Raw genomic sequence first — 21682 nt, forward strand, 5'->3', positions numbered from 1 at the left:
CAAATGCTAATTTCGCCAAGAATCTGCCTCACTGTTTTGATTTCGGGATATTCTCATAATTGAGAATTGTGAAAACCATTCTTTGCACTCCCATACCTTCTTAAGATAATTGACCATTCGATCATCCTTCGCATCATACGCTCCTGTAACTTGGCTGACCACCAGCTCAGAATCACTTTTTACTTCAATGTTTTGTACACAGAGAGATTTGGCCAATCGCAAACCTGCAATAAGAGCTTCATATTCCGCTTCATTGTTTGAAGCATGAAAATTAAATCGAAGTGCATTCTGAATTACAAATCTGAACGGACTTTGTAAAATCACCCCTGCTCCTGATCCCTGAGAATGACTTGACCCATCAACGTGCAAAGTCCAACCAGAAGACATCTCACTGGAATCCTTTTCCTCCTCCGGTAGCGAAATACTTTCAGCAATAAAATCAGCCAACACCTATGCTTTTATCGCAGTTCTGGGTTTGTAATCTATATCATGTTCTGTTAATTCTACTGCCCATGATACCATTCTCCCCGCTAGATCAGGCTTATGCAATATTTTCTTTAAAGGCCAGTTAGTAAGAACAATAATTGGATGAGCCTAAAAATAAGGTATGAGCTTCCTAGCTGCCATTATCAAAGCTAAAGCCTGTTTTTCAAATTTCGGATATCTAGATTCTACATCTAATAATGTATGGCTTACAAAGTAGATAGGATTTTGGACAGTACCTTCTTCCCGAATTAACACTGCGCTTACTGTTGCCTTCGAAGAAGATAAATATATCTGCAAGATCTCTCCTGGCTTTGGTCGAGATAGAACTGGTGGACTGGTCAGTCTCCTCTTTAATTCTTCAAATGACTTTTGACAATCCTTTGTCCAGTTGAATTCATTGAGTGCATTTAGATTTTTCAACGCCTTGAAGAATGGTGCACATTTATCTCCTGATCTCGATATGAACCTGCTTAATGCCGCTACTCTCCCTGTTAGACTTTGGATCTCCTTCATACTGCTGGGCGCCATCATGTTCAAGATAGCCCTGATTTTTTCTGGATTCGCCACAATACCCCTCTGCGTGACCATGTAACCAAGAAATTTACCAGATGAAACCCCAAACGCGCACTTCTCAGGATTGAGTCTCATTCCATTTCTCCTTAGTACATCAAAGCACTCCCCTAAATCAGCAAGATGATCAGATCTGAATTGACTTTTTACAAAAAGATCATCTACATAAACCTCCATATTTCTTCCAATCTGATCAGCAAACAGCTTATTCATCGCCCTTTGGTATGTTGCACCAGCATTTTTTAACCCAAAAGGCATAACCTTATAACAATAACTTTCTCGGTTTGTCATGAATGCCTTATGGGGTTGATCCTCCTTTTTCATAAGAATTTCATTATAACCAGAATAAGTATCCATAAAACTCAACATCTGTTGACCTGATGTGGCATCAATTAACTGATCAATCCGCGGCAGAGGATAGCAATCCTTAGGACATGCTTTGTTCAAATCAGTATAGTCTACACACATTCGCCACTTGCCATTATGCTTCTTCACCATTACAACGTTCGCCAGCCATTTAGGACATTCAATTTGCTCGATAAACTGAGATTCCTGAAGCTTCTGCACTTCAATTTTAATCGCGTCATGCTTTTCTGATGAGAAATTCCTCCACCTTTGTTTTACTGGTTTGATAGAAGAATCTATCCAGAGACAATGTTCTGCCACCTCTCTACTTAAACCTGGCATATCCTGTGCTGACCAAGCAAAGACATCTGCGTTTTGCTGTAGAAATTCCTTTAACAGATCCTTGTCCTGATTGTTCTGATCAGCTCCAATCATGGTTCCTTTATTTGGATTTTCAAGGCCAAAACAAATTTTCTCCAGCTTTTCCACTGATTCACCTCTTTGAATTTTTTCTTCATCCCTGTTGTCCATGACCTCCACAATGAGAGCAAGAGCTTTACCTTGTGCCTTTGACAACAACAACAACAACAACAATAAGCCTTGTCCCAACTAAATGGGGTCGGCTACATGGATTCTTGCCCTCCAATCAGTTCTATTCGAGGCCATGCTAGATACAAGGCCTAAGCTATACATATCCTTTCTCACCACTTCTCCTAAGGTTATCTTAGGTCTACCCCTAGCTCTTCTAGTTCCTTCAATATGGATTATATCACTTCTCCGTACAGGAGCATTTATAGGTCTCCGTTGAACGTGGCCGTGCCACCTCAAACGACTTTCTCTAAGCTTATCACTTATGGGAGCAACTCCCAGCCCAACTCTAATATGATCGTTTCTTATCTTATCCATCCTAGTTTTGCCACTCATCCATCTTAGCATTCTCATTTCTGCTACACTGAGTTTATCTATATGATTCTTTTTAACAGCCCAACACTCTGCACCGTACATCATAGCTGGTCGAACAACGGTCCTATAAAATTTTCCTTTAAGCTTTAATGGAATACGCCGATCACATAAGACCCCGGACGCACCTCTCCACTTCATCCACCCTATTTTAATTCTTTGGGAAACCTCATCTTCCAAATCACCTCTTTTACTTATGATTGAACCTAGGTACCTAAAACAATCACTCGAGAAATCTCTTTATCGTCAAGTATCACCACCTCATCATCCCGCCGATCATGACTAAAGTTACAAACTAAATATTCTGTCTTCGATCTACTAAGTTTAAAGCCTTTTGATCCCAAAGCTAATCTCCATGATTCTAATTTGGTATTAATCCCCACTTGGGTCTCATCAATCAACACAATATCATCCGCAAAAAACATACACCAGGGGACCTCATCTTGAATGTCTTTGGTTAATTCATCCATTACCAAAGTGCAAATAGATATGGGCTTAAAGTTGACCCTTGATGTAGCCCAACTGTTATCGGGAATTCATTACTTTGTCCCCCCACTGTTCTAACACTAGTCACCGAACCATTATACATATCCTTAACTATATCTATATATTTACTTGCAACACTTCTTTTCTCTAGTACTTGCCAAATTAACGCTCTAGGGACTCTATCATAAGCTTTTTCTAGGTCAATAAATACCATATGAAGACCTTTCCTACATTCTCTATACCTTTCCATAAGTCTCCTAATTAAGTAAATAGCCTCCGTTGTAGATCTTCCTGGCATAAACCCAAATTGGTTCTCCGGAATCGTAGTTAAGTGTCTCAAACGGGTTTCAATTATTCTCTCCCATAATTTCATCGTATGGCTCATCAATTTAATGCCCCTATAGTTATTACAACTTTGAATATCTCCTTTATTTTTGTAAATTGGAACCACAACACTTCTCCTCCAATCATCTGGCATTTTCCCTGTGCTCATAATCTTATTAAACAACTTAGTCAACCAAACTAGTCCATGGGTTCCTAAGCTCTTCCATACTTCAATTGGGATTTCATCAGGACCTTGTGTCTTGCCAAGTTTCATCCTCCTTAAAGCTTCTTTTACTTCGGACATCGAAATTCTACGTATATAAGTTCGGACCTTGGTGCCTTGGTGAAAAGTGTAATCGTCCGAAACATAAGTGCTTGAAGAATGCTCATTTAGTAAACTAGAGAAATAGGTTTCCCATCTTTTCTTAATATCCTCCTCACAAACTAATACTTTACCATCTCCATTTTTAATACATCTAACATGGTCAAGAGCTCTACTCTTCCTATCCCTCATCTTAGCTATCTTATAAATAGATTTTTCCCCTTCCTTTGAATCCTTTAAAAAAGTTGTATAACTTTGCCTTGATGTTCTCTGATCAGACTTGCAGTCTCCAATGCCTCCTTCAGTTGGGAATTTGACCTTTAAATGTCTTGTCGAAACTACAGCTCCAATAGCATTCAACGTTGGTCTCCCCAAAATTATATTGTATGCCGACAAACTCTTTATCAACAAGAATTTGGTAACCGTAGTTACCGTTTGTGGATGTGTTCCCAATGTTATTGTTAATTCCACGGTTCCCTCTACCGAGGTAGATTCTCCAGAAAATCCAAATAGTCTCGTGCCGCAAGGCTTTATCTTGACTGTATCTAGTTTCAATCGTTGAAAAGCTTCATAAGACATTATGTCTACAGAAGATCCCGTATCGATTAGAACCCTATGAGTATCCATGTTTGCCACCTCAATGACTACCACAATGGCGTCATCATGTGGTTCCTGAATTCCTTCCATCTCCTCTTCCGTGAAGACTATCTCCTTCATCATTTTGATCCTTCTAGGAATAACATGAGATTCGACAACACTTACATACCTGGCATGTGCCTTAGACTTTGAAATTGAATTCAAATCTAAACTTCCCAAGATGGTCATAACAGGAGACTGCTTCTGTTGAACTTGCTGGTTTTCCTGGTGTTTGGTATTTTCGTCTAGAGAATTATATTGAAAATCTCCCTTCGGTTGGTCTTCCCTCGTTGGGGGTTGGTTATTCCATCTCCTTGGCTGATCAGGAACATTTCTCCGGTTACCTCCATTTCTTCTTTGGACAAAGTTATCCAGTCTTCCCTAACTGATTAATCGTTCAATCTCATTTTTTAGAATTCTACAATCATCAGTATCATGACCATGATCCCTGTGATATCTACAAAATCTATTTGGATTCCTTTCATCTGCTTTTTCTATCATTGGTAATGGCCATTTCAGAATTCCTTGATGTTGAATCCGCATCAGAATTTCTGATCTTCTAGTGTTGAGAGGAGTATAATTTTCCTGGAATGGTCTTGGAATATCCCTTCTGAATTGGCGATCAGGACCATTTCTCATAAAATTTCTGTTACTTCTACGATCCCTCTGATCAGATCTCATGACTCCATCTTCCTTCGTTTTGCTTCCACCGCCATCAGTTTCTTTTCTCGCCTGAAGGATGTCTTTCATATTAGCATACTGATTACAACGAGTCGTCAACTCCGCAATATTTGCCGGCTTGTTCATGATCAGGAATTCTAATAAATGATCATCCGTCAGACCTCTGAACATAGCATCATATGCCACTACCTCATTCAAATTTTTAATCTGAATCGATTCTTGATTGAATCTCTTCATGTAACTTCAAACTGATTCTCCTGATTTTTTACAAATTGCAGCCAAATTATCAACAGTTTTGCTACTCTTCATACTACTTTGGAATCTCGACAAGAATATCTTCATCAAATCTTTGAAATCCTTAATAGAATCTAGTAATAAACTGAAGAACCAAGTTGTTGCAGAACCTTTCAATGAAGATGGAAAGGATCGACACTTTAAAATGTCAGAATTACCTGCCAACATCATCACAGAATTGAACTGAGCCAGATGCTCCATCGGATCTGTGCTTCCATCATACATCGTGAATACCGGGAGTTTAAAATTCCGCAGCAGTGGTGCTGACATAATCTCCTTAGCAAATGGATTTTGATTCATCACTTCCTCCACTTTTTCTCCGGAGTCTTTGTTCGCCAATCGTTGAATTTGATCATCCAGGATACGAAATCTTTTACTGATTTCCGATCCATGAACTTCAGATCTGCAACCTCCTGACCTTTCTATTTCCTTCTTATCTCTCCGATCTCCAACGCTTCTACTCTTTTTGCTCCAAATGTGACTCAATTGATCATCCTTGGACGATCCTCGATCTTCGGTCTCCAGTGGAATATAGTTTGGATCCGCACTCTCTCCTGATCCTTCCTTCAGAATTGATCTCCTTTGGTTCTCTCCTGACCTTGGAATCTGACTCGGGACAGAAATTGCATCGGCTCGGGAAAAAGTTCGAGATCTTCTAGCTGGCGAAGCCGGGACTCTTCCCTCCGGATGAATTCCAATCTGCTTGATGAATGTCCTCATCATTTTTGTGTCTCCAGGATTTGATGTTGCATGCTCTCAAATCGTTCAGCAATCAGATTTGGATCTAGCTCTGGACGAGATGCCGCCAATGTATCCGCCAATTGCTTCTCTTGCCTTTCGAACTGATCAGTTGGATGAAGTGAATGATCCTCCACCATTCTCTGCCTCTGTCGAGTCTGCATCATTGGAATCTGTGGTATCGGAACCACTTCTCTCGTTCTCCTCTTTGGATTCGCTCTCCTCGGTTCTCTTTGACTTGTCTTTGCCATTTCGGTTGGTAATTCTTCCTCCCGCTCAGGTGATTGAGCCATAGCTTCTGTCCTGAACCTGTTCCAGTTACTGTTCCCATAGACGGTGCCAAAATGTTGGTGCTAATTCTGCCAATCACCTTGAATCGTTGCTTTCTGCACCGAACTCCTCAGATCTGATTCGATCTGGTTTGCTCTTCGATCAATCAACCTCTCACTCCTGAAAGAAACAGAATACCAGTAAGCAACGGAGCTGATCGTCTTAATCAGCATCTCGTCTTCGACGATCTAATCAGTATGGTGAAGATGATGCTTCAGAGCTCTCTGGAGCTTCTCAAGTGTTTTTAATCGAGTTCAATCAGAGTGAGTTTAGAGTTTGGTTGATTTCAGAGACTTACCTTCTTACGAATCTTCCTTCCCTTTTATACTAGCTTTCCCGCTTATAACACTTTTTCAATCATAGCCATTGGATCATCGCTCCTCTTTGGACGTCGTTGATCATCCTTCCTTTATTCTCTCAATCGAACCCGACTAAGATTGGTTTGACCGGTGTAAACCGGAAATGGATACTTTAGTCACAACAGGTAGTACTCCCTTGCGGTTCGTCGAACCAATCGTCGCGCCTAGGGAGATCTTCAGTTCTCCTAGGTACTCGGTCACCTTCCCGGAAGTTTTGACTGACATTCTGTTCACCGATCAGTCTTTGATCCCGCTGTGATGCGCGCCTTCCTGTATCACGATGATTGGGTCCTTGCGGTATCACTACTTGTCTGGTTAGCGCACGAAGTGCCTGACTTACCTCCAACATCTAGAGTTTCAGTTGATCCAGTTGATACTGGAGTGAATCTGGAGGATTATTACCTCCTTGACCACCATCTACTTCTAGGGGTCGACTTCCCTCCGGAATATCTGGATTGTTTACTCCGGAAATTTGGACACCAGCATCTCGCTGTGCAACAGCTGCTGTTGCTGCCACTGATCTAGTCACCATAGCTTTCTGAAACGTTTTCCACAGAGGGCGCCAAATGATGCGTCCAAATCTGCTCAGCCCTTAGATCTCTTGAGAGTGACCTGCAAAATAAAGCGCCAGATGTGGCCCGACCGCTGGGATCGGGAGTCCACCTCCGATGGCTAAGTCAGTTGATGAATTTAATCACAAACGGCTCTACTAGAGCATAGAGCTAAGGAATGAATAACAAGAATACGATTCAGATAGTAAGCATCTGAGTGTTTTCGTCCGTCCCTACCTTGTGGGTAGGTGATGTCTTATATAGAGTGTACCTTCGAATCTCCTTTTTTGGATGTATTTGAGCCTTCTTCGGGTAGTCATTGGATCTTAACAGATAGATCCGTTGAGTGATAGGCTTCTACTAGTTTGGACTAGTAGATGACTCCTAGGATAACCCGATTGTTATTTAATGGTTATCCGTATGATAGCGATGAGTGACAGCCGCCGAATTCTGCTAGCCGTCATTAGGTTGATTAACCTATTCCGAAAGTATCGGATTAGGGCGTGCCTGTGACTGAGTTAGTTTTCTTCCTCAGCAAGCTATCTCCTGGACCCGGCTAGCTCGGAAGCGAGTGGATTCCTTTCGTCCCGACCGAAGTCGAGGGTTGAACCAAGAATGAACCAAGTTCGATCATATTTTCTCCATATCAGCCTTAAACTAGGACTATAAGCATTATACATGCTAACATAATAAAACATACATGCAAGCCATTCTAATCTAGGGTGTGTAAATTAATTTGCATAGGAAACCACTGATTTTATTTAAATTGAAATGGGAATTAACTAAGCTTGATGTGGTCGAATCCTTTTGTTTTTTTCTTCTTCTTCTTTTCTTTTCTTTTTTTTTTTTTTTTTTGATAAATGCATTGCTTGTGAAGCATGTGTTCGTGTAGTTTTCCGTACACCAAACACGGATAGACTTTGCAATTTTTGTTTTTTAGTAAAAACTAAATTTAATTACACTAAGTAGAACAAGCAACACATAAACCAAAACGGTTGAAATTGTTATAAATAATATTGATTGTGGATATCCATCACCCTCCAATAGACAATACTTCCAATTGAAGATCTCAACCACCTCAGCATACAATCTTGATGATTCACATTCCCATCTTAATTAAAGATTACAATGATCTCAACACGCAATGTTGGCAGTCAATATTTCCATTCTATGCACCTTCTATCTTGGGCGGCAATCTATCTTTCCATATCAAGAATATCTTATTGTGTGCAAGAATCATATATTGTATTTCCATATCAGAGTAGATGTTTCTTCTACTATAAATATGTAATGCACTCAACTGAATGAATTAGTTCTGATTGAACTCATTTTGTCTTTCTTCTTTGTATTCAATATCTTCTTTATTTTATAATACGTTATCAGCATGATTCCGCTCGAAGAACGACTCCGCTAGAAGTATTGCGTTTTGAGAAGAAAGACAGCAGACTATGTATCATTATGTTTTCTATTCCAAAGTGAAAAGAATGATCGACCTCCTCGCACGTTTTTGTAAACAATGGAGTTTACCTTGTCCAACTTGAAATGTAAGTGCATCATGATAAAAAGGTATGTGTTTTATTAAATCTAAGAATCAATCAAATAATAAGATATTATGTTGCTTTAACGATTGTGGTTTTATTTATTGTATATAGTGATTGCTAGCTTTGCACCACAAATATTGTTAAATGCACCTGAAGTTGCAAGATTTGAAACTGTAAATGAATATAGTTTTACAGATGCACATGAAGTTGCAAGATTTGAAACTGTAAATAAGTACAGTTCTGCAGATGCACTTGAAGTTGCAAGATTTGAAACTGTAAATGAATACAGTTCTGCAGATGCACTTGAAGTTGCAAGATTTGAAACTGTAAATAAATACAGTTTCTGAGATGCACATGAAGTTGCAAGATTTGAATCTACAAGATTTGAAACTGTAAATAAATACAAAACTGTAGTTTTTGAAATTAATTCTCTTTTGAAATTATAAGGAGAAAATATTATTCATGAAAAGGAGTTTTAAGAAATATTCTGAATGATATCATGCCTATTTGTGGCTGAGTAAAATAATGGACTATTAATGAAAAGTCATGAAGCTCGTCTTATTGGTTCTGTTCCATTCCTTGAAGTGAATGCAACAATTCATGATATGCCTGAAAGAAGGCAAAATTAAAATTATGGTCATGACTGTGGAAGAAGATGAGACAAAAGACGAAATAATTACCATCATTATTATGGAAATAAATAAGTGAATAATAAAGATTTTCAATATAACAATTCAAGGAGTGAAGATAATATTTGTTACCGATGTGGTATGAAAGCCATTAGACATGTATCTGTCGTACTCCACAATATTTAATTAACCTTTGTTAAGGCTTAATTAAAGAAATAAAAATAATGTGGAGATAAATTGGATTTTCCAAAATCATGATACTTGAACAATGTTTGCCTATAAAAAAATGATGATTTTAATGGCTTCATAGATACTACACATCTAGATGCTGCAAACTCCCTTGAAGATAATAGTTGAAGATTTGGTTATGGTTATTTTATTTGATGACACGGAAGCCAATGTTCATACAAGAATTGTTAGTACAACATTGATTGGAAGCTCCGGAAGAGCTAATCTATTATTATCTTGGAGATAAAATTGGCTATGAATAATTCATTATTTTGTAGTAAGTCTCAAAGAAACTTATTAAGTTTCAAAGCTATTTGCCAAAATGATTATCAGATTGAGACTACAAATAATGATATAAGTAAATATCTATACAAAGGTATTAGATATTTCTCCCAATTTGTACTACACGAATATCGCATGGTTGAAACACATGCTTGGGTAAATCAAATGAACATTGATTCCAATAATTTTATTATTTGACATGACCGGTTGGACAATCCCGGATCAAGTATGATGCGAAAAATTATTGAAAATTCAATTGTCATCCATTGAAGAACCAGAAGATTCTTCAATTAAATGAATTTTTTTGTATTGCTTGTTCTCAAGAAAAGTTTATTATTAAATATTCACCAGCTAAAGTTGAGATTGAACATTCTACGTTTTTAAAACGTATAAAGGGTGAAATATATGGGCTCATTCACCCATCATGTGGACCATTCAGATAATATATGATTTTAGTAGATGCATCTATAAAGTGGTCACATGTATGTTCATTATGAACTCGCAATTTGGTGTTTGCGAGATTGTTTGCTCAAATAATGAGATTAAGAGCATAATTTATGGATTATAAGATAAAGACAGTTTGTCTTGATAATGCTGATGAATTTACATCTCAGGCTTTATGATTATTGTATAACAACTAAGATCATAGTTGAATAACCTGTTATTTATGTTTATATCCAAAATGGTTTAACAAAATCATTTATTAAATGTCTCCAATTAATAGCTAAACCATTGGTTATGAGAACAAAGCATCATTTTTATGCATCAGGCCAAAAGATTGTCATAAATTCTCTCTATTACAATTGGCTTATGGTCAAAAGTAAAATATTTATCATCTTAAAAATTTTTTGTATGTGCGGCTTATGTTCTAATTGCTCCACCATAGCGCATAAAGATGAGTTCCCAAATAAAGTTGGGAATATATGTTGAATATGAATCTCCTTATATAATGCAATATATTGTCAATGATAGGATATTTATTTAATGAATTAGTTTTTCCAACATGAGGGGGAGAGAATAAACAGTTGGAAAAAGAGATTGATTGTATGCATTATCATTATCTCATTAGATCCTCGCATTGAGCACTGTGAACTTGAAGTTCGAAGGATAATGCAATAAATATTATGAATCAACTACCAGATTTGCTGACCTACTAAGAGTAATAAAATCTCATATTCCAGCTGTAAATGCTCCAATTAGAATTGATGTCCCAACAGGACAATCTATCAGTGCAAATGAAATTAAACCACGTTTGAAACGTGGAAGATCAATCGGTTCTAAGGATAAAATCCTAGAAAAAGAAAGGAGCAAATGATAAAGATGATCATAATATGGAGACAATTGATTATGAAGATCCTGAAGACATAACTTCCTATAAAACCCCAGAAGAGGTTCAGGTACCTAAAAATAATGAAGAGATCTCAATTAGTTATGTCGTTGCAGGAAAAAGATAGAACCGAAAAGATAAAGTTGTCGACAACATTTTTGCATATTATGTTATTGTTGAAATAATACAACAAGACGAGGATCTTGAACATAAATTTGTTGATGAATATAAATCAAGAAGTGATTGGCCAAAATTTAAAGACGCAATTCAAGCAAAATTTAATTCGCTTGAAAAATAAAGTTTTTGGACCTGTAGTCCAACATCTGAAGGTATAAAGCCAGTGGGGTACAATTGAGTTTTCTGCGAAAAATGAATGAAATAGTGAGATAAAGCATGAATTATGGCACAGGAATTTTCACAGTGTCTGGCATTGATTACATGGAAACATGTTCTCTTGTGGTGGATGCAATCACTTTCATATATCTTATTAATCTGGCAATATATGAAAATTTTGGCTTGCGTCTAATGGATATTATTATAGCCTATTTATATGGCTCACTCGAGTGTGAAATATATATGAAAATCCCTGAAGGATTCAAAATGACTGAAGCATATAAAAATTCCTAGGAAGTTTGTTCAATAAGGCTTCAAAGATGATCAGGGCATATATGGTATAATCTCCTTAGTGGATATTTATTAAATGAAAAGTATAAAAATAATCCAATTTATTATTGTGTCTTTATTAAAGGACATGGATTTAATTTTAGTAAGTATATATGATGATGATTTAAATATCATCGAAATTCCTGAAGAGTTTCCAAAAGCAGTAGATTATTTGAAGAAAGTTGAAATGAAAATCTTGAAAAGACAATGTTTTGTCTTAACTTGTAAATTAAGTATTTGACGAATGAAATATTCGTTCATCAATCAACTTATATAGAGAATATTTTGAAGCGATTTTATCTAGATAAAATACATCCATTGAGTACCCTAATGGTTGTGAGATCACTCAATATAAAGAAAGATTCATTTCGACCCGAAGAAAACAGTGGAGAATTTCTTGGTCCTGAAGTACCATATCTTAGTGCAATTGAGACATTAACGTATTTTGCTGATAATACACAATCGGATGTGGCATTTTCTATAAGTGTATTAGCAAAATTTATCTCTTCTCCAATACGAAGACACTGAAATGTTATAAAACATATATTTCAGTATATTTGAGAAATTATTGACATGATATTATTTTATGAATGTGGATATCAACTTACTTGTTATGCAGATGCAAGATTTTTATCTGATCTATATGCAACTAGATCTCAAACAGGCTATTTATTCACAAGTGAATGTTAGCTATTTTATATTTGGTTTAGATCAATAATACAACACATTCAAGAAGGATGCAGTCTTCTACTAGAATAAGGGATTTGAATTATATTATATGAAGATTATGCTGCATGCATAGCTCAATTGAAGCGATGATAAGGAGATGGAACGATACATATTTCACTGAAATTCTTCTTCATTCATGGTCTTCAATGAAATGGTGAAATCGATGTTCAACAAACTCGTTCAAGTGATAATTTGACAGATTTATCTACTGAGAAGTTTTATACTTCAAATCTTGAAAAGCTGGTATATGATATTGGAATGTACGTACTTAAAGATACTCAATGATGTTATCATCAGGGGGAGTAAAATACGTGCTGCACTCTTTTTCCCTTAACCAAGGTTTTGTCCCACTGGGTTTTCCTGGTAAGGTTTTTAATGAAGCAACTATCAATACGTATTATTTAGATATGTATACTTTTTTTCCTTCACTAAGATTTTTTCCCACTGGGTTTTTTCTTAGTAAGATTTTAACGAGGTACATTATCTATTGATGGACATCCAAGGGGGAGTGTTATAAATAATATTGATTGTGGATATCCATCACCCTCCAATAGACAATACTTCCAATTGAAGATCTCAACCACCTCAGCATACAATCTTGGTGATTCACATTCCCATCTTAATTGAAGATTACAATGATCTCAACACGCAATGTTGGCAGTCAATATTTCCATTCTATGCACCTTCTATCTTGGGCAGCAATCTATCTTTCCATATCAAGAATATCTTATTGTGTGCAAGAATCATATATTGTATTTCCATATCAGAGTAGATGCTCCTTCTACTATAAATATGTAATGCACTCAACTGAATGAATTAGTTATGATTGAACTCATTTTGTCTTTCTTCTTTGTATTCAATATCTTCTTTATTTTATAACAGAAATTGATTAATCATGACACGCAAAAAGTTCATATTACTAAACATGATAATTAGGAGATTAGATAGAAATAGGTTACATAAGTTGTACCAAACACAACCATAAATGATTTATGGGTCAAAAATCGAAAAGAAAAATTATAACAAAGAGAGCCTAAAATTTCCTTAAGCTCAACTTTAAAGCTCCCCCAACAAGAAAGTCAACAATCCCTTAGAAGGATTGTCTATCTTTTTCATAGTCTGAGTTAGGTCCTTCAAGAAGTTTTGTCTTTGAAGAACGACAACACCCTGCAACATCCTACAACATCCTCAGGCGGAGCTCGTCTCCTCCTTTCTTCTCTCTTCTCCTTAACCCTTTCTCTTTCCTCCTCTTTCTCCTACTTTTTTTCCTATTTCTTTGTAGATGTGAGATCTGGAAGTGCATTGCACAAATCTAGAGGTTTTGCGCCAAGTCTGGAAGTGCATCCCGCAGGTTTGGAGGTTATGCAACCGCGAGCTTCTGTTGATCTCCTCTCTACTGCTGTTGGTCTCCGTGTTGGCGGCAACGACGGATGACAATTGAGATCGAGCCCATTTTGCCTTGAATGGATTCATCTTCTTTCAAATCCATCGCAACAACAACCTTCTCTGCACTACTGGTGCCACCGCTGCGACAATCGAGTCGCCATCAGTGTTTTTCGGCCCTTGTAGCTTATTTTGTCTTTGCCCTTGTGGCATGTTGTATCTCTACCCTTGTAGTCTGTCAGTCTCCACCTTTGTGGTGTGTTGTATCTCCACCCTTGTGGCGTGTTGTATCTCCACCCTTATTCTAAGGGTCTATTAGGCTTGACCAATCCCTTAGCCTAGATGACCCTATCTATTGTATATATGACAGTTTGGTCAGTTTCTTCTCCTTAGTTTGGATTGAATCTTGTGTTTTCATGCATCTATTTTTTTTCTTTCTTTTTCATTCTTTTTCTTTTTCTTTTTTCTTTTTTCTTTTTTCTTTTTTCTTTTTTCTTTTTTCTTTTTTTCTTTCTTTTCTTTTCTTTTCTTTTCTTTTCTTTTCTTTCTTTCTTTTCTTCTTCTTCTTCTTCTTCTTCTTCTTCTTCTTCTTCTTCTTCTTCTTCTTCTTTTTTTTTTTTTTTTTTCTGCATTCCCTTCAAGTTCATGGAATGAAGTCTTTTTACTTCTTTATATAAAAAAAAATTAAAAAATAAAAAATAAAAAATCAATAATGTATTTGCTGTCCCATTCACATGAGATAAGCTAGATTCAAAATCCAGATAGCATTTCAAGATTTCTTCTATAATCAACTCAATTGCAAGAATTTGGTAAGGGCCTGTTTGGTTACATGAATCCAGAGATTTCAAATCTATATATACCCGTTTGGTTGTAAAAATCTCTAGATTCATGAAATCTAGAGATTCACATTTTTACACTAAAAACGTGAATCTGTAGATTTATGGGTAAAGGGTGAAATCCAGAGATTTCAAAAAAGCTATATATTTGCACATTCACAAAAATCACGTAGATCAAATAGTTTTTTAGGATGAATCCACAGATTTCATTCTACAACCAAACATTTAATTTTATAAATTATGACTCCATAGATTTCAAATCTATAAATTTGAAATCTCTAGATATTTGAAATCTCCAGACTCGTGTAACCAAACAGGCCCTAAGTCGTTTAAGCCCTTAACTGCTTGTAAACAAGAAGAAGAAGACAACATGGATTCTTCCTTCTAATGAGCTCTATTTGAGGACATGCTAAATACAAGGCCTAAACAAGGTTATCTTAGGTTTGCCTGACTCTTATAATTCTTTCAATCTAGATTACATCACTTTTATGAACAAGAGCATTTACAGGCTTCTATTGAATGTGGTTGCATGCCACTTCAAGCCACTTTCTAATAGCGCATTCAGGTGCGACACGTGCCCAAAACAGGTAAGTACAGTGGAAGAAAGGTACGACCCCATCACATTTTCCACTTAACTTCGTCTTCTTGCTTGCTATCACTCTCGTTCTCTTTTTGCTCTCTGCAATTTCTGCAGACAAAACTTTCTTCCTCCATTGCCTGATTTGATTATCAGAGGTGACCCGCCAATCATTCCAATCAGCCGCTTCTAACGGAGTTTCTAAGTTCTTGCAGGCAAACTAGGAGACTTGAAGCCAATGAAATAACTCTGAAAAGATTTGCTTCAATTAACAATTCAAGTGTGTGATTGGTGAGCGAACTCTAGAGGAAGATACGACACCAACAAGTACAATACGGTTTCGGTTTTGAATATTGTATATCTGTACGTATCGTGAAAATTACAGGTACCATCTGACAGCTTAGATTCAAAACTAGCACATGAGCTGAAAGCCCGATTTAAATCCATAAGAGACCTGTTCTTCATTGCGACCCATTAACGAAAAGCCCAACCATCTCAATAGACCCCGAGCTCAAGTCTTAAACATCTATCCAAACTTCCAACACAGGAATAGAACCCACAAGCTTTTAGAGCTCAAACCCATTAAATAGACTTACCTATAATGCCCCAGACACAACGATGCCTCCCTTGTGGTTAAAGAGCTCAAGAGGGATCATAATACCCTTTGAAGCTTGAAAATCTTTAGAAAGCCAAAAGGGAAATGGATCACTAGTGCCAACTCCCCAAACAAAATGGTCTGATCCAAAACTACAGGGCTAAAACTATTTGGTTAACATGAAAGAGTACTAGAATAGATCCATGTCCTAATTTGCTGCTCTTGCTCAACTGAAAAAATCACATCAATACAAAGGATCTCATATTCCAAAACTGTTAACTATCTAAAACCATTACATTGTGAGAAAGTAAATTTCTTCAAACTTATTCTCATAAGCTACAAAAAAATTTGAACTTAGGTGAATCATGATACATCAAAACAGAGACACAGAAAGCCTGCTACTATAGTCATACATGGATAGATACAATAAAAATGATTCCGGGTGGACCTTTTACAGCCAAAGAAGCAGTCAGTCAAAAAAATTAATATTTTATCACTACGATTTGTTCTTGTTAGGCTTTGATCTGCTACTTGAGTTTGAGCCACCAAGTGGGGGGAAATCTTGATTAACAAGGTTAAAAGAACCAATAGCTGACTCCGAAACACTCTCACCAGACCCATTGCTTGAAACTTGCTTATTTTGATGAACAGGTTTTGTCAGTAGAACAGACCCATTGCTTGAAACTTGCTTATTTTGATGAACAGGTTTTGTCAGTAGAACAGACCCATTGCTTGAAGCTTGCTTATTTTGATGAACAGGATTTGTAGGTAGAACCTGCTGAACTGGAGACTTCATCAAAGAGGAAGAGAGAGGCTGAAGGCCCTGCAACTCTGGATCAGGCCTGAACCCGAATGGTAGCTTGCTGTCATCCATCTTTCTAAATGTGATGGAGATTCTACAGTAGAAAAACCAATTAGTAAATAATAAAATATTCTATGAAAACATGATCAAGCTCCAATTTTTATGGGTTTATATAATACTACCTTTTGGAAGGCACCCCTGGAACACAATGCTTAGCTATGTCAGCACCATTCCCGCTCAAGATTAGTACTGACCTGCAGGGCAAATGTTACAAAATACCTTGAGCAAATGGCAATAATGTAGAAAAGCAAAAATAATACGATAACCCTGTGTGGTATTTCCTAACAATAATGTATGAAATTCTCGTTACTTTCTTTTTTCCCATACAAATCAGAATAAGTAAATAAATGGCAATTGTTAACTACAATGGCTCGCTCTAATAGCAAAAAAAAAACAAAAAAAACAAATGGAGAACTGAGACATATTACGCACCCGAGAGGCAAAGGTACGGCAACTGGACCAGAGAATACACCAGCACCCACAATTTTCAAGGTTGAACCAAACAATATGTTGCATTCAGTCAGGAATGATACAGTACAGAAGGGTCTGACAAAGTCATGGTGATCGATGTGAGGAGGAATGCAGTCTCCTTCGTCATATATGTTAACAATGCAGCTGTTTGGGATGCATGTGGGGGGAAGGACATGCCATCTAACCATTCTCTTAATCATGAACTTGAACAAGGGTGGCAGGGGATCGACTTCTTCATCTCGGATTATACCAGGAGGGTTCCCTTTTTTGTCCTGTCAAAGAAACTTTTGTAAGGAAGAAGTAGAACAAATAAATAACGGAAGCAAGTCAGACTTGCAGAAAATATATGCTGAAATGAAACTTTTACCGCTGCATAATTGTAGCAACAACCAAATTGAATTGTAACTCGCCCTTTACCAGGCATCCACTTTCTTGGCTCTGAGTACGTACGTGCTGGAAAATTTTAGAACAACATGTCAGATGAAAATTTATTATATTCTAGTAAGACATAACTTCAACCAATACCTATAAGTAATAACAACATTCGAGCTTTCAAAGAGAAGTTGAGATCCTAATAAATGATTCTCAGATGCTCCACTTGGGAAGCCTCAGTTAAAGAATCCTAAAAATATGCTGAGCCATTGATCAAATGGTTGGGGTAGATCTATGTGTCATTAGCTCACATCTTAAGTTGCAGTGTAAATTGAAGTCTTCAATAGCCAAAATAGACCTTTAAATCTTTAGGCATATTCAAGCAGTAGACAATGAAAAATTTAATCAAATGTCAATACAAATTGCATTGAGAAATATCATAGCCTCTTAATGCTGCCAAAGAATAAAGAGATGCTGACCAACTAATCCTGTATTCTTATAAAATTCATACATTGGAATTCAGATCATGACATGATGACAAGCAGGTGACCCACCTTCCCACCTAGTTGATTTAGAAAAAATATTTCTCACTTTAGTAAAAGTTTGCAGTTATCAATTATCAATATTTTCCCAGTTTAGTAAAAGTTTTCTGTTGTCGATTATCAAGATGAAAGCAACACCAGTGCAGAAATTATGATCTACAGCAGACAAACAAAGCCATTTATGCAACAGTCACTCTTTAAATGCGCTCCAATTATGAGTTAACACCATAAGAAAAGGTATTTGTGTTAGAAGTATAAAAATCAATAATAAGGGCTCATTTGACCTTTTATTTATTTATTTTTATATAAATAAACATGCCGATAGTGTAGCAGGCTCATTTGATTTCTATGCAGGAGGCTCCACTCATCAGATGAAAATTTATCATATTCTAATAAGATGTAACTTCAACCAAATAACTAAAAGTAATAACAGCATTGGAACTTTCAAAGAGAAGTTGAGATGAACAATTACTATCTTAAATGCTCAAATGGTCTACTTCGGAAGTCTCAGCTAAAGAACCCTAAAAAATATGTTGCGCCATAGATCAAATGGGTGGGGCAGACCAGACTCATTAGCCACATCTTAAGTTGCAGCTGAATTGAAGTCTTCAATTGGCATAATAGACCTTTAAATCTTTAGGCATATTCAAGCAGTAGACAGAAAAATTTAATCAAACGTCACCACAAAATTACAAATTACTTTGAGAAATATCATAGCCTTTTAATGCTGCCAAAGAATAAAGAGTTTCTGACCAACTAATGCTATACTCCTATAAAATACATATGTAGGTTAATTTGACATGATTTTTTGGAATTTAGTTCATGACTTGATGACCAGCAGGTGATCAACCTTCCACTTAGTTGATTTGGAGAAAAAGTTTCCCTGTTTAGTGAAGTTTTCTGTTATTGATTATCAAGTTGAAAGGAACAGCAGCAGAGAACTTATAATTTGCTGCAAACAAACAGAACCATTTATGTAACAGTTACCCTTTAAATGTTCCTATTACAAGTTAAACACCATAACAAAAGGTGTTTGTTTTAGAAGTACAAAAACCAACAATAAGGGCTCATTTGATTTTTTTTATTTTTTTATTTTATTTTAAAAAAAGTAAAATATGCGACTAGTGTAGCAGGCTCATTTGATTTCCTTGCAGGACGCATCACTCATCATGTTCCCTCCAGTCCATTCAACCTCCCATCCAGAGAACCAGTCAGGTGTAGAAGTAACAGCAAGTCAATGAAATGACTCCCACACACCAGCATACCAGATTGTGGACTCAATGGTACAAAAAAAAAATCTTGACGATGAACTCAAAAGTCTGACATCTTATCCTGAGGTTTGAGAGAGAGTTTGTCTTTTAGCGGTTTGATGTTATCTGATCTTGGAACAGTTATTGCAGACTAATTGTTTCTGGGCTCCATATGATCTGTTTTCTGATTACATTAGTTGACTGTTGATCGATGTAGTTTGATATTTTATGTGTTCTACTTAAGATGTGAGAATTGCACTTTCCTTGTCAATGCATTCACTAAAAAATCCACAAGTACAAGTAAAAACAACTCCAAAGTCTTATAAGATGAATCTAAAATTCTGAAGCACAACCAAACCCAAGTGGCCCTCTACATCTCTAAATGGCAATATAGATTATAGCATAAATTAATTCATGCTGTACCTTGAGTTATGTGCCTAAGAAGGCTATATGTACCTGATAGTTCTGATTTATGAGGGTAATGCATCATGTCAATATTAAAGTAAGATAAGATGCCCCTTGTCACTGATTTCTATATCTGTTAATATGGTATAATATGGTACATGATTTTCTTCTCACCCCCAACAACAAAACCAAAACCAAAAAAAAGAAAAAAACCTTGAACCCAAAGGGGTGGGGGACCCACTGTTCTGTTAATATAAAATTCTCACTGCATAGCAAGAGCAAAGATCTGATGTAACTTTGTGTTACTTGAAGTCCTGGTTGCGTAAAGTTAACAAACAAAAACCTTATGATATACTTCCTTTTAGTAAGTCATGAGTTTTTAATTTGTTTGTCTGTGTTACATAGCTGTCGTGTTGAGTGTAAGATAGATGGAGTTTTTTTAATTCTTGACATTATATAGTTGAACCTGTTTGATCAAATTCAAAAGAAATTAGAGGAATTATCATTCATTGTTCTTACTTCAGTTGAAACAAACATTAACAACAGTTATGCAATATTATTGTATAGAATACTGAAAAGTCCTCACATGAAAGAAAAATAAAAAATAAAAATAGCAATGCTAAACTATATCAACAAGCATGCAACCAAATTTAAATTCAGGAACAAAAGGAAAACCAAGGTAGCATATTATACCTCTAAGTTGTCCTTCGTGTCCTAGACGTTGTAGTTTATAGACGCAGTCAACAATCTTCTTCTGTTCTACTTCATTAAAAACTCTTTTATGAAGCTCAAGCCCCTTCAGTATATTTACCGGCTTCCCATCAATGCTCTCCATGTACACAAAATCTTTCTTCCTAATAACTCGTGACATCTCTGTGAATTCATTCTCAACTGATACCTCAGATTGAACCGGTGAATATTGTGAAACAGTATGGTGCCTCGCAGAAGATATGGGTACTGGAGTTCTTACTAAGCTCTGTGCAGAATTCTCATGCGAGGGAGAAGAGTTGGGTACTGGAGTTCGTACTAAGCTATGTGCAGAACTCTCATGCGAAGGAGAAGAGTTCTTTCTCAAAGACGTGTGTTTCTCCCCAGATTCTGACGAACTCAATGGTTCCATAGAACAGAAAATATCTTTGCTCTTAGAATGATTTAAATTTGAAGACGAAGTCGTATCAAGTTTTCCTGCAAGTTCACCAATAAAATTAAACAAATTAAACAAACAGAGGAAACGCATGAACACTACCCAGATGTCAAATTCGCCCGAAGACTTATTAACAGACATGATTAGGGTAAGCAACGCTCAAATTTTTTTACAAACTTTCGTTGACTTTTCTGATTGTTCCATCAAAAAAAGGAACGAAACTAACACTGAGAGGAAAAAGAAGGAGAAGAGTTACCATTGCGGATATTCTCCAAGCGATTCTGCAACAAACCCTTGCACGAAGTACAAAACCCTTCAGATAAAAACTCTAGGATTTCATTCTGCCCACCAAGCTGCCGAAGAGCTTCCAAAAGATCCTTATTGTCACCATTATCACCTTCTTTCGCCATAACTCTTTTTCTCATACTTCTTTGCTGTTCAGTGATCAAGAAAAGAGAATTTGCCCTAGAAGTCGATGATCACTGATCAGTTCAGGAATCCCCCGAGATAGGTTTATAAAACGCTCCTGTTTCTATTCTTATTTTAGGAAAGAACGAGGAACAAAAGTGAAAAACCTGTTTGGTGAAATCGCATAAGATTTTAAAGGTCAAAAGTAGGAACGAAATTACTCTCCTACCCTCATAAATTCAGAATTCAAATTTCAAATAAACTGCCATGACATGATAGGTGTTTAGTCCAGTAGAAACTTAGAATTCGATTCCTTTTAGAATTGGGAAAATCTGACGTGGCGAGAAGTACAGACC

The 21682-nt window shown here is 36.6% G+C and overlaps 1 protein-coding gene across 1 annotated transcript; it reads right to left on the reverse strand.

Annotated features, from left to right (window-relative positions):
- Nucleotides 1–16008: 16008 nt before the first annotated feature.
- Nucleotides 16009–21468, reverse strand: LOC149000456 (uncharacterized). Its single transcript, XM_089140593.1, has 6 exons — nt 21175–21468; nt 20468–20959; nt 17573–17658; nt 17167–17477; nt 16857–16928; nt 16009–16768 (listed from the first exon to the last, which is right to left on the reverse strand). The coding sequence occupies exons 1-6, from the start codon at nt 21341–21343 to the stop codon at nt 16369–16371; spliced, it is 1530 nt and encodes a 509-aa protein (XP_088996719.1). The 5' UTR covers nt 21344–21468; the 3' UTR covers nt 16009–16368.
- Between the last annotated feature and the right edge of the window lie 214 nt (nt 21469–21682).

Source organism: Hakea prostrata, chromosome 11 (genome assembly GCF_041222555.1).
Source record: "Hakea prostrata isolate BN-2017 chromosome 11, UWA_Hpros_2, whole genome shotgun sequence".
Taxonomy (NCBI): domain Eukaryota; kingdom Viridiplantae; phylum Streptophyta; class Magnoliopsida; order Proteales; family Proteaceae; genus Hakea; species Hakea prostrata.